This window comes from Microcaecilia unicolor, chromosome 5 (assembly GCF_901765095.1).
Source record: "Microcaecilia unicolor chromosome 5, aMicUni1.1, whole genome shotgun sequence".
Taxonomy (NCBI): Eukaryota; Metazoa; Chordata; class Amphibia; order Gymnophiona; family Siphonopidae; genus Microcaecilia; species Microcaecilia unicolor.
In genome coordinates this window covers 227404-241845 of record NC_044035.1, presented here as the reverse complement: position 1 = coordinate 241845, position 14442 = coordinate 227404, and the positions used below count along the sequence as shown (strand labels likewise).

General features: G+C 43.2%; 1 protein-coding gene across 2 annotated transcripts in view; it reads left to right on the top strand.

The window, feature by feature from the left end:
* The window catches only part of ZRANB1 (zinc finger RANBP2-type containing 1), a gene marked incomplete at its 5' end in the record, with an annotated part of 249239 nt that extends 245507 nt beyond the window's left edge, over positions 1–3732 (top strand). For both annotated transcript variants that reach the window (XM_030202551.1, XM_030202549.1), the window contains 1 exon segment: positions 2884–3732. In XM_030202551.1, coding sequence (XP_030058411.1) covers positions 2884–3102 — 219 coding nt within the window. In that variant the 3' untranslated portion in view covers positions 3103–3732.
* Positions 3733–14442: the final 10710 nt, after the last annotated feature.

The following is a 14442-nucleotide window of genomic DNA, read 5'->3' as shown; positions in this document are numbered from 1 at the left end:
GATTTCCTTTGAGCATCACTCACTATTTCAAAATCAGTACATAAGAACATAAGTGTTGCCATACTGGGACAGACCGAAGGTCCATCGAGCCCATCATCCTGTTTCCAACAGTGGCCAATCCAGGTCACGAGTATCTAGTATGATCCCAAAACAGTACAATACATTTTATGCTGCTTATCCAAGAAATTAGCAGTAGATTTCCCCCAAGTCTGTCTTAATAATGACTTATGGACTTTTAGGAAGTTATCCAAACCTTTTTAAAACCCTGCTAAGCTAACTTCTTTTACCACATTCTCTGGCAACGAATTCCAGAGTGTAATTACACATTGAGTGAAGAAATGTTTTCTCCAATTCATTTTAAATTTACTACTTTGTAACTTCATTGCATGCCCCCTAGTCATAGTATTTTTGGAAAGAGTAAACCAGCGATTCACATCTACCCATTCCACTCCACTGATTATTTTATAGACTTCTATCATATCTCTCCTCAGCCGTCTTTTCTTCAAGCTGAAGAGCCCTATCCGTTTTAGGGAAGTAGTCCCATTCCCTTTATGATTTCCTCAGTACCTTTTTTTTAATTCCACTATATGTAAGGCATTATAACGTCCTCATTTTTGTTTTCCATTCCTTTCCTAATAATACCTAACATTCTATTTGTTTTCTTAGCCGCCGCCGCACATTGAGCAGAGGGTTTCAACATATCATCAACGATGGAACTTAGATCACTTTCCTGGTCAGTGACTCCTAATCTGGAACTTTGCATCACGTAGCTATAGTTTGGGTTCCTCTTTCCCACATGCATCACTTTCCACTTGCTCACATTAAATATCATATGCCATTTGGATGCCCAGTCTTGGAAGGGTAGCTTCTACCGTGGATGTAAATGGGCACAGTTTTAAACAGGGACTTTTGAGCACTGGCCCCTCAATGTTATCCCTCCAGTTCAGTCAAATTTGATAATGTTATGATGATGATTGCAAGTGGCTCCAGTATCATTAATCATTATCTCTTGCTCCAAATCCTGTGTTCCACTAACAAATAGGTCTAGGATTGCAGCCTTTTCATTGATTGTGGACTAGTTGTTCATTGAGCAATCATTTATTTCATCCAGACACTTCTCTCCATACCATGTCTTGATATGTCTTTTATCTATTCAGTGTCAGAGTATTTGAAATCTTTCCATATTAGTATTATCTTATCAATTTTGCTAGCTTCCCTAATTTCTGTTAGCATTCCATTTCTATCCATTCCAGCAAGGTGCCCAGTTGTATACCCCCATTATATATATATATATATATATATTTTTTTTTTTTTGTATCATACTTGGAATTTCTATCCATGAGGATTCCACACTATATTTGTTTCCTGCAGAACTTTTAAATATGCCGTCTTTAACATTTTGATATAATCATTTGATATCATTTTGATATCATTTATATGCAGTGCTCCGTAGTTATTGTCTACGACTTGATTCAGTGCTAAACATTCAAACTCCCCCACTGTCTTTGTAGCAGCTAAGGTTGTTCATAGTGTGTGTATAGGAATAGAGAATGCAGATGAGGATTTGAGAAAGTCTCTGTGTAGTGTGTGGGAATGTGAAGTATACGTAATTGAGGGATAGCACAATCTCAGAGCAGTGTCTATATAAGGGGGCTGTCTGTGTAAGAGAATGAGAGTTCTTGCTCTTGGTTGCAGTATGTGTAAAAGAGTTGAAAAAGCATTGTCTCCTTGCAGTATTTCTAGAAAGAGAGTCTGTCAATATTCAGTGTATAAAGGAAGGATTCCTCACTTCAGTGTATTTTAAAGGAAGGGTATGTTCTTTGGCTATGATGCAGTATTTATCTAACAGGGAGAAGGAAGGTATGATTCTGTCCAACTTAAGTACGGAGGTAAAGTGTATGTTTAAGATGGGGGAGCGTGTCTCAATACACTGTGAATAAAGGATTGAGGGGCATGGGGGGGTGAGTATACGTATGTATAAGAGAGCAGTGTGCCTCTCCTAAGTCTCTTTATAAGAAGATGAGGGAGTCTCTAACCAAGCCCAGAGCCCTTTGTATGGGAGAGGGGAACAATTCCTCCGATGTAAGTGCAGTGTGCATATCGGGGGTGGGAGAGTGTGCCTCAAAGAAATATGTGTACGAGGAATCTTACCCATCTCACAGCAGTGCACGTGGTATAAGGTGTTGAAGGAGCATTCCTCACCTGGTGTGTTTTATAAGGGGAAGGGGGTGTTCCTCTATTTGGTATCTGTATAAAGGGGTTAAGGAGGTATCCCTAAATATATCCCCCCACCCCGTATGCAGTGCTTTATTTATCCGGTCAGCTACAGCCACTGACTGCTTAAATACTGTTTAACTGGCTAACCATGAATATTCAGCAGGAGATAACTGGTTACCGATAACCACAATATACAGCACTGTGTTTAGCGGTTAAATAGGATCGCAAAATTACAGTCCTATCATTAACTGCTAGGAACTTAACTGGTTAGCACTGAATATTGGCTTAACTGGTTAAGTTCCAGCAGCCAAAAATGAACCCGGGAATTCAGTGCCAATCACCGGATACGGCATGGCAATGAATTTCTGAGCTCAGCAGCGGCCTTTAACCACACTGCCCATCGCCAGCTGAATATTGGCCCCACTGTATATGTGTGTGTGTGTATATATATATATATAATATGTGGTATATGCTACATGCCCCTTTGTTCAGCATTTGTGTATGGGATTAGAGGGAACATGCCATGGACAACTTACATATACAGGATGAAGGAGCGTGTCTTGGTGCAGAGTATATTTGTGACACTTATGCATGAGGGGATCGTGCCTTGTTTTTCACTGCAGTGTATTTCTTTGAATTATTCACCATTTTCCTCTCCCTTAACAGATGGGTAACGAGGAACAGCAGGAAAAGTTGTTGCGGGCATGGCTGGACTGCTGTGTAACAGAAGGAGGTGTGTTGGTTGCTATGCAGAAAAGCTCTCGCCGTCGCAATCACCCTCTTGTTACACAAATGGTAGAGAAGTGGCTTGATCGTTACCGCCAAATCCGGGCTTGCACATCACTTTCTGACGGTGAAGAAGATGAGGATGAGGACGATGAATGATGGAATTGAAAGAGAAGCTAGTAATGCACAATACCTGCAGCCCCAGAGGTGGTATTGCAGTAAGGCTTGGTGTGTGGACGTGGCCTGCTTCCCGTAGGAACTGACCCACGAACTCGATTCACCAGAGCAGCGTGAAGGGGACATTTGCTGCAATGTGAAGAGTGCTGCTGACTGCTCTCCAGTGTGTTCAAAGCTAATCTTAATATCAAGACAGACGCAATTTGTTTTTTTCTTTCCAATTGAAAATCTGTCTATAAACATAATGCATGTGTCTGTGCAAGACATTGTATAATAGGAAAGCAAGTATACCAGCATCGTACAATTATTGACAGAAATAGAATTCCTACCTAGGGCACTTCCAGAAGCACATATTCAGTGGAGGTTTGTTCCTTTCAGATTTTTTTTTTTTTCAGAACATGGAATTCTCCAGCACCTTTAGCATTTTCTGACATTCACCCATACAGTGTGGTGCTTGCCTCGTGCACTGCAGCCCTGAGGTGAGGGATAGGGCGCTGGACTCTCTTCTGTTTTATTTGCACAGAGTAGTTGCGTTTGCCAGTATGAATGGGTTCATTACTTTATAAATATTTTATCTTATGTTGTGCCCATTATAATAAAATCAAATCTTTAAGGAACAAACAATGGAAGGTGGTTGCATTTTTTCCTTATATGAGCTTATTTTTCTTAACAGAATGGTGTTGTACTCTGCAATGGTATTTCTCCAACTGACCCTGCTGTTCTGCTCCCTTCTATTCTCAGACTTAACAGGGGGTCCTTTCATATACTGCTCCTGTTTCTGAACAAATGAACGTTAGACTCTTTAGTGACAGAGTGCTAGCATCATTCACTGCCTGTACCATTATCTGTCTCCTGTTTTGCATCTAGCAATCTTTTCATTTTTGCTGTTACTCTCCTGTGTTCTCAATGGGATTTATTTTCTAAAATTCTTGTGCAAATATGCTGATGAACTTGCATGCCTTCTATATGTGTTACAAGAAATGATTTATCTTGGGAGAAAGAGCTCTAGAGCACTCGCTACTGTTTATAATTTAAGAGCAGGCGCTGTATTTATAAGTTTTAGGATATTAATTTCTCCACCAATCACCAAAGGTGATAATTGCAATAAATTAAATTAATTAAGTATATATAAAAGATACCATATACTCAGAACACAAAGAGACTGTATTTTTAGCTTCAAAAGGGTTTATTTAATATATTGCAAACGAGAGATAGCTTTTAGAAGGATCTTAGAAGAGAAGAATTTGTGCTTAGGAAACAACACAACAGACTTAAATCACAAGTTACTAACAAGTCCATGTTATGGCAGCTGAGAGAGAAAAAGTCTTTTGGAAAAGTTCTATTATTCAGCAGAGTGATAAGCCATGTGGCCGAGGTAGTAGCAGGAGGCTGGACATCCTTCTCTCCCTTTATAGGTCTGGATTGCAGCTGAAGAGAGAATCTGCGTTGTGTGGAACACTTTTTCCTTTTATATTCTTAGTTTGCAGGGAGAAATGAGTGCATGCCCTGGATCATTTGCTTCCTGGTTTGTACTGGACTCTGGGTATTTGCAAAGCATTATGGTCCTGGTTTCATTGGTTGGTGTGTAGTTGTAACATGATAAGTCCTTATCTTCTGCACATGTGTGCTGGGTCCTTTGTCTGTAGCCAGCAAGCAGGCTAAAAGGTTTTATGGCTTCCTGTTGGTTTATTGCAAGCATCCTAGCAGAGTTTATTGTAGTAACTCTTGGGTGTGGTTTTCTGCTATCCATCTTTGATCCTTTGCTGTGTTGATATTTACACCCACAATGGTTTTGATCAGTAGTCTTTTGTTAGGGGGAGGAAGGGGGGAGATGAAAGCCAGACCATAAAGCCAGACCCGTTTCTCTGCTGCAGTCCTTTAAAACTGTGTTTTTATATTGGTACCTGATTCAGCACAATTCTACATATTTAATTCTGACAATTGGTTTATACCATAACATATGGAGTAAGGATTCCAGGCCATCTTTTGAAAACACATCTGTGATATGAAAATGCCAGTCTCCTAATCTGATCTCACTATCTGCCCCTGGTGATCTTTTAAGAACAGAACCCTGCTTGAGCCATTCCAATTTTGAATTGATCCATGAAGCAACCTACCATTTTTATTTCCAAATTTACCACTGATGTAGAAGCTTTTCTTTTATAATTGATTTAATTGTAAACTGCTTAGAAATTTTGCTGTTAGGCAGTATATCAAATATGAAACTTGATGCTCATTGAGCGTCAACTGGGTTGCTAGCAGTTGAGCTTCTTTTTTTTTTTTTTTTCCAGCGGGGCGTCCTCCGCACACCCAATGCTCTTTCTGTATCTGACGTTTCAGTCTGAGACTATCCTAGTCCCTGATTTCTTTTTATAACTAGAGAATGCAATAATTTCCCCTCACAGTATAGCTTTAGTTGTTTCACAATAGAAAATCTGATGTGTTTCATAGGATTGACTGTGGTGTTAAATCATTCCATTTCTGTGTAATATAATCTCCAAATGTTACATCAAAATATAAATCTAAAGGGAACTTCTAGTACTGTCCACTTCCCGCTACTCTCCCCTACTCTACTTCTACCCAGATGAGTGCATGGTCTGAAATCTCAGTGGGCCCAACAGAAGGGGAAAAGGGTTGGGATTTGATATACCACCTTTCTGTGGTTACAATCAAAGTGGTTTACATATTATATACTGGTACTTATTTTGTACCTGAGACAGTGGAGAGTTAAGTGATTTGCCCAGAGATCACAATGGTAGCCTCCGTGACCTCTTGAAACTAAAACATAATCTACTTTAGAGTGCACCATGGCCAAGTGAATGAGGTCTCATTCTAATCGGTTTAGAACCCTCCAGTATCCACTACCTCAAGGGTGTCATACATCCGGGGTATACTTTTAGTTTGATCTACCTGTTTTGCAATTATAGGGTTTGTCCAGTTCTGGATCCACAACCCTATTAAAATCTCTGCTAATTTTAGAGAATCAAATTGCTGCAGATGAGAAAAAATAACCTGATAAAATTTTACATGATAAACATTGGGAGCATAGATGTTGCAGAGGACCAACTTCTGGTGCTCTGTAGTGATGGCAATAATGAAGTGTCCCTCTGAGTCTGTATTTTCTGCTTTTCTACCATTAAGCTTTTCCTAAATAAAATCCTCAACCCTGCATTCTTAGAAACTGCTGGTGACTCTGTATAGTCTCTCTCCCCACTGCTACCATTTCTATAGTTTTCCATGTTCTTCTGATCCCAAATGAGTTTTCTGTATTTTATTTATTTATTAGGATTTATTTACCGCCTTTTTGAAGGAATTCACTCAAGGCGGTGTACAGTAAGAATAGATCAAACATGAGCACGATGCAATTAGTGGAGGAGTGGCCTAGTGGTTAGGGTGGTGGACTTTGGTCCTGGGGAACTGAGGAACTGAGTTTGATTCCCACTTCAGGCACAGGCAGCTCCTTGTGACTCTGGGCAAGTCACTTAACCCTTCATTGCCCCATGTAAGCCTCATTGAGCCTGCCATGAGTGGGAAAGCGCGGGGTACAAATGTAACAAAATAAATTAGAGCAGTAAAAATATTCCAACAACAATACAAAGTATGGCATAGTATACTACCTTCAATGACAACACATTCCTTGTCATCAAGCAGATGAATCCATTACGAGTGGGTTGTGTCCATCAACCAGCAGGGGGAGATAGAGAGCACTGAAAAACCATAGTGCCTCATGGCCAGCTAGCTCCATCTGCCTCTTCAGTATTCTCTATCTCCCCAGCAGGGTGGTTGCAGCTTGTTCAAGCTCCTTCAGAAAATCTGCCTGGTGTGGCTCCTGTGCTTTTGCCAGTTGTAGCAGGGGTGTTGTGGCTGATGGTGCCCACATTAAAGGCAAATAGGTTAGCCCTTTCCCTGCCTTACCCGGTTCCCAATGTGGAAGTAGACAAATAGGCAAGCCCTGTCCCTGTCTTTGCTCTCGCTGTGGATGCAGGCACATAGGTTCGCCCTTTCCCTGCCTTTCCCACGCTACTGATCCTCCGGAGTTGGAAATTTGCCTCTTTCGCTGTTGCCTCAAACTTTCCTCACAGCGTTAAAAAAAAAAAAAAAAAGTTGCGTCGCGCTTTGGCGCTGCGATCCCAGAAAAGAGGTTTTTCTTCTGATTGTGCAGCGTGACCGGAGCTTGGAGACTCGGTCTGGTGAGGTAAGAGCATTTTGTAGCTCCTCCGGGGAGGGCCCGCGTGCGGGACGATTTTGGCGCAAATCCGCCATTTTGAATTTCCGCCGCTTTTGGCGATGGCTGCTGAGAAAGTAAAGCGCTGTTCCGTTTGTGGCAAGCGCAAATCTGCAGCGGAGCTCTGTAAGGCGTGCTTTTCAGATGGTAGAGCCAGCCCGAGCATGGCGAGCGATGTTCCTTCCTGCTCCGTGGAGCTGGCAGCGGGCGCCATTTTGGAACAGCATGGCACGACCCCCACAGAGGCGGAGGGGTTTGAGCCTGGAGGGGCGCCTCATGTAGAGGCTAATAAAAGAGCTGTTTCCCCCGGACTGAAACACGTGAACTTTATGCTACAAAATGGACTCTTCCCGAAGGAGAAAGGAAACATTCTACTCACCCAAAGATGCAAAGAAAAATGCTAGTGAACTAACCAACTATAGGCCAGTAGCATCCATTCCCTTAATAACCAAAATAACAGAAGGGATGGTGACCAAACAACTCACAAACTATTTAAACAAGTTCTCAATACTACATGACTCCCAGTCAGGATTTCGTTCTAACCACAGTACTGAAACAGTACTAGTTACACTCATGACTAAATTCAAACAAATGATAGCAACCGGCAAGAATATACTACTTCTACAATTCGACATGTCTAGCGCCTTTGACATGGTTGATCATGGAATTCTACTACACATCCTTGAATACTTCGGTATCGGCGGCAACGTTCTCAATTGGTTCAAGGGGTTCCTAACCACACGCTCATATCAAGTGACATCAAATTCGATTACATCAGCCACATGGACACCTGAATGCGGAATTCCACATGGATCCCCCCCTTTCACCGACCTTATTCAACCTAATGATGATACCCTTGGCCAAACTACTATCAAACCAAAACCTCAACCCATACATATACGCTGATGACGTAATGATCTACATCCCATTTAAACAAGACTTAAAGGAAATTTCCAACGACATTAACCAAAGACTACATATCATGCATTCATGGGCAGATGCATTTCAGCTGAAACTTAATGCAGAAAAAACCCAATGCCTAATACTCACTCCTCAACACGAACAAATTTACCAGCATCAACACACCAAAACTGATCCTACCAATTTCGGACACCTTAAAAATTCTTGGAGTTACCATAAATCGGCACCTAACACTTAAAAGTCATGCGAAAAACACAACCAAAAAGATGTTCCACTCAATGTGGAAATTAAAAAGAATGAGACCATTCTTCCCAAGGACCGTCTTCCATAATCTGGTACAATCATTGGTACTCAGTCATCTAGACTATTGTAATGCACTTTACGCTGGCTGCAAAGAGCAAATACTCAAAAAAAAAACTCCAGACAGCCCAGAACACTGCAGCTAGACTCATATTCAGAAAACCATAATATGAAAGTGCTAAACCCCTACAAGAGAAGCTACTCTGGCTCCCACTCAACGCATCGCGTTCAAGGTGTGTACCCTTGTTCATAAAATCATCCATGGCGATGCCCCAGCCTACATGTCAGACCTGATAGACTTACCACCCAGGAATGCTAAAAAATCATCTCGCACATTCCTTAATCTTCATTTCCCCAACTGTAAATGTCTAAAATACAAACTAACGCATGCATCAACCTTTTCCTATATGAGCACACAATTCTGGAACGCGCTGCCGCGCAACCTAAAAACAATCTATGAACTAACCAGCTTCTGCAAACTACTGAAGACCCATCTCTTCAACAAGACATATCACAAAGATCAACACATGTGAAATCCCCCACATGTAGCCAGAACTGTCATAATGTTTTCTTGTTATATCACTACTATGCTTTATCATTATCATGTATCCCCAAATCCTTCTGTAATACCAAATGTCTGTTCTCTTCTTATTTCCACTATTCATGATGTATTGTAAGCCACATTGAGCCTGCAAAGAGGTGGGAAAGTGTGGGATACAAATGCAGCCAATAAATAAATATAGGGCTAGGCCCCTGCCTATATAGCTATAAACAGAGCTGCATCATGGACTTTTGTGCAGAGATAAGGATTTCTGGTCAAGTCACCACAGCCACTTTGGAGCCCGGGTTCCAAGAGACTTTCCTGAATTTCAAGAACTACATCCTTGATGATGTAAAATGGACATTTTTGTGTTTTTTAAAATCAGAATGTCCAGAAAACAATGAATTCTTTACTTACCTTCTGGAACAGTGCCTCTGTCAGAACCCCATAGAAAAGAGGCATACTTGGGAATCGAAAGGTCTCTGGTTCTCCAGTCAGACCCGAGAGCTGTCACTGGCTCCTGTTCCTCTCAGTTCTTAACTCCACTGAACTCCTCTACTTCCTACAAAGCTCTCCTGCCAGCTGAATCACCTGCTTACCTATACCTTCCTCTCAAAGGAGACGAAACATGCTTCATTCCCGATTGTATTCCGGCTCTGTAATGCTATTGAATAAAAGCACACGGCCCTAAAAGTGGGTATAGGGGAGAGTATTTCCTCTGAAACCGTTTCTGAGTACACTTAAACATTTAAAGTACGTTCATTTATTGCTTTTTTTCTGACCAACCTAGCATTTGAACATGTGGAGGAGTGGCCTAGTGGTTAGGGTGGTGGACTTTGGTCCTGGGGAACTGAGGAACTGAGTTTGATTCCCGGCACAGGCAGCTCCTTGTGACTCTGGGCAAGTCACTTAACTCTCCATTGCCCCATGTAAGCCGCATTGAGCCTGCCATGAGTGGGAAAGCGCAGGGTACAAATGTAACAAAAAAAAAATTCTTACATTCTGATTACTTCCGTTATCTTTAGCTGTTTCACTTGCTTGTAAATAAATCAGCTTTTATTTTTATAACCTTTGGGCCTTGTGTCAGTTGTTTGTCAGTGTTCACCGGCGCAAAGAACTCAGATTCGCATAATCAGGGAGATGTGACTAAAAAATCCTGATACTGTAACTGTACTGGGGTAACACTCCGTCCTGGTTTCAGAATATCAAACTATACACTACATAGAAACGTTTTCTCATTTCTTCCCTTTTTTTTTTCTTTTTTTAATGCTGTGAAAGATAATATACACACACTAATTTAGTGGTGATAGAAGTGCTTAGTAAATAACATATCCTTCTGGCTAGTCAACTGGAGTGATGATATGTTTCACACACATCACTGTACTTCAGCCCTCCCTACCTCCTCCATAAAACTAAATGTGAACATATAAATTGATTTCAAGCACTAGGTACTTAGCTGCGGGCTAGTGTGCGTATAATTGCTCCGTTTCTCAGTCTGTAGCCAGAAGCTGTGGTGCATGTACATTCGTAAAGTGTTTAAAAACTCGGATCATGTGACGCCATGGCGGAGAGCAGACGCATTTGAAGTGCTCTCTGACTCCGATCCTCCACCCCTCCCGAACTATTGGACCACTACCGGACCCCCAACTTCTCACGAAACACATCGGGGTGCCGACTAAACCCAGCAAGGAGACGGTTGGGTGGCGAAATCGGGAGATGGCCACGAAAACCGGCCATAAAGAAAAGCTGCGCCAAAAACCGGCGTACTCCAAAATGGTGTCTCCGCCGCGAGGACCCGATAACACCGTCTCTTCTGCTTGGGTGGCGGAGATAACGACGGAAATGTCCGCCATCATGGAGGAACTCTTGGAACAAAGATTAGCTCCCATCGATTCCAAGCTTGAGAAGCTGCATTCGCGCATGGAAGATCTGGCGCGAGAATGCGTGACCTGTCAGACCAGAACCAGCATGGTAGAGGAAAAACTACAGGAGGTGGAAACCGAACAAAAAACGGCCAAGAAGCAGATTGAGGCTCTGGAACAAAAATGGAAGAGCTAGAAAATCGGTCTAGACGAAACAATCTGCGTCTGGTGGGACTTCCGGAGGCCATGGGGGGGGGGGGCAAAGACTTAACCGAGGAGCTAGAACGCTGGCTTACAGCAAGAGTGGCTTTTCCTGCACGTATGGGGCCCCCTGAGTAGAGAGAGCTCACCGACTTGGTCCCCGCCCGGTTAGTGGTAACAGACCCCGAGTGGTCATTCTAAGGATCCTGAATTTCACCCACAAACAATATATATTACAGGCCTCAAGAAAGGACAATGTGCTACTTAATGAACAAAAACGAATCCTCTGCTTCCAGGATTATTCAGCAGGGGTGGCGGGGAGACGACGCGCCTTCTCCCCGGTATGCACAGTACTGTTTAACTTGAAGATCCGGTTTAATTTGCTGTATCCCGCAATATTGAATGTTGTCTACCAGGGAACGACGCACACTTTCGATGCGGTGGAGGAGGCGAAAAACTTTGTGGCCAAGATTGAGGCAGACGGCGTGGAACACACCGGGAGAACGACCCCACCATGAGGAACAAGTGAGGCTGAGTTTTTTTGGATTGTTTCTTAATTCAAGGAGGGCGTCTTTGGATACTTGGATAGCTCCTGCTGCAGTTCTGACAGGTTTGACTATCTCGCATATATGGTACATAGCTCAGTTTGATCATTGATTTTAGAGAGTTCCAGATCAATAAGACCCTGCAAAGGTTGATTAATTGGATTGCTCTGGAGGATTTAGCAAAAACTGGAGCAGAAGGAGAGATTCCCACCAGAACTTCACAGACCCCAGGAACTACCTATGCAGAACTGCAGATACCCAGGAACCTCACTGAGGGGCAGCTTTGTGACGGAGCACCTGGGCCTGGAGTCTGGTCTGTATGGACTATACGTTTAGGGAGTACCCCCCAATTTGTGTCACCTTTAATGTTAACAAGTTAATGTTATGTAACGTTAAATGTGTGGGAACATACATGGAAAGGTAGAAGGGAATTATCCAGAGGGAAGTTGGGGATTGCGGGAGTTGGGAAATAGGAATTCGAGACAATGATTGTGCAGGCGGGGGGGGGGGGGGGGAGGAGGGGAGGCGTTAAGTTATCCTTTTCCAGTTTGGGAATAATGGGACACGAGGGAAGAAATAGGAGGGAAAGAGTGGGAACGGGGGCTTGAGGGGTAGGGACTATGAGAACTATGGCCAACCCTGGGGCGGGAGAACGATCAGGTTAAAAGGAATGAGCGGGGCCGAACGCCAGCTGTGGACTTGGGAGAGCATAGGCTGGGATGCCCTCCTGAGAAAAATACATGATTTGAGAGAATTACAACAGGGAGCGGGAGTGGCAGTGGACCCTGGTTAGACTTGTTACCTGGATTGTGGGTGGGATTCATTCACCAATCAAAATCTTCCAACACCTACAGAGAAACAAAATAGACATCGCATTGTTGCAAGAAACACACCTCAGCTCAGAGGAGCATGCAAAACTTAGAACCTGGTGGGTGGAGGAATGTGTCTCAGCGGGAGCGCAGGGGAAGAAGGGGGGGTAGCGGTGTTAATCCGTAAAGGGTTGACAACAAGGGTTCGTCCCCTTAAAGTAGACAATGGGGGGTCAGTATGTCATTGTGGAATTGGAGATAGCGGGCCAAAGGTTGTTAATATGTAACCTATACGCCCCCAACCAGTACAGTAAACAATTTTACAGTCAAGTGTTACAACAATTACTTTCGTATCAGGGAGAACATGTCCTGGTGGGGGGAGATTTCAACACGGTGTGGGACTCATCGATTGACAGCTCACAAGGCCATATGCATGATTCGGTGGCGTCCAATAAGAGCTTGAAAAGACTAGGCCAGATGTTAGATTTAATAGACGTGTGGAGGGTGTTACACCCCACTGAGCGGGATTATACACATCATGCCCAGGCACATAACTCCCAAGCACGAATAGACTATATACTCCTCTCCGAGCCCATGATTGGCAGGGTAAAGGCTACGAATATAGGGCCATACACCATATCGGACCACGCCTGGGTGTATCTTGAGTGGGAGCTGGGGGTGCAGAAATCTAAAGGTGGCCTGTGGCAGTTCCCATTAGAACTGACTGGGGATGAGAAATTTAAAGCAACAATAAAAGGCCGCTGGGAGGACTATGCGTTAATGAATCAACAACACCTAGAGAATCCACTTTTATTTTGGGATGCAGCGAAGGCAGTGTTACGAGGTGAAATAATTAGTTACTACCACCACACCAGAATCACCCGTACCCGGGAAATTCTAAGATTAAGTAAAATAATCTGTAAAGCACGACAGGCCTATGACAGGACGCGTGCAGACACCCACCGTACCACCCTTTTAGAAACTCAGGCCGCCTTAAACATGCTGTTGCATCGAGATCCCAAGCCTACTATAAATTCCATATGCACAGATTTGGGAACAAAGCAGGGCGCCTAATGGCACGGTTAGCCACTCCGAAAGGGACCAAGAGACGAGCAGGGGAAATTGGAACACTCTGCGGAACAGATATGTGAGGCCTTCACCAAATTCAATAGTAGATTATACGCGAGACCTGGGGAACAGGGACTGTTGGAGTCAATATATTTAGACAATGTAGATCTACCGTCTCTTAGTCAACGGGACAAAGACAAATTAAATCAACCCATTACAGTAGATGAGGTGGTACTGGGAATAAAACAAGGGACATTATCCAAGGCTCCTGGGCCAGACGGCTTCTGTATAGAATTTTATAAAATATTGGGAGAACATATTGCTCCGACGTTGACTGACTATTTCAATAAGATAGTAGAAACAGAACAACTCCCGGACGGTTTGTCATTAGCGCACATAGTGGTGATACCAAAACCGGGAAGGGACCCACAAAATGTGGAATCCTATCGCCCAATCTCCCTGCTCAATGTGGAAATTAAATTGCTCGCAAAAATAATACCTAACCGCATGAAAAAAGTGTTACCGAAATTAATACACGAAGCCCAAACTGGATTTGTAGAGGGCAGGGTCATTGCCAAGAATTTACGGAAAATCATAGGAGCCTTGGAGAGGAGGAAATATAAAGCTACCCCCTCCCTCTTAATAAGTTTCGATGCTGAAAAGGCCTTCGGCAGGGTGCACTGGACATTCCTGTTCTCCACATTAAAACAATATGGGTTTGATGGTCGATTTTTGTCAGCGGTCCGGGCGCTTTATCACAATCTTCAGGCGCAAGTACGGGTCAACGGGATGGAATCGGAGAAGTTCTTAATACATAGGGGAACCCGACAAGGTTGCCCGTTATCCCCTT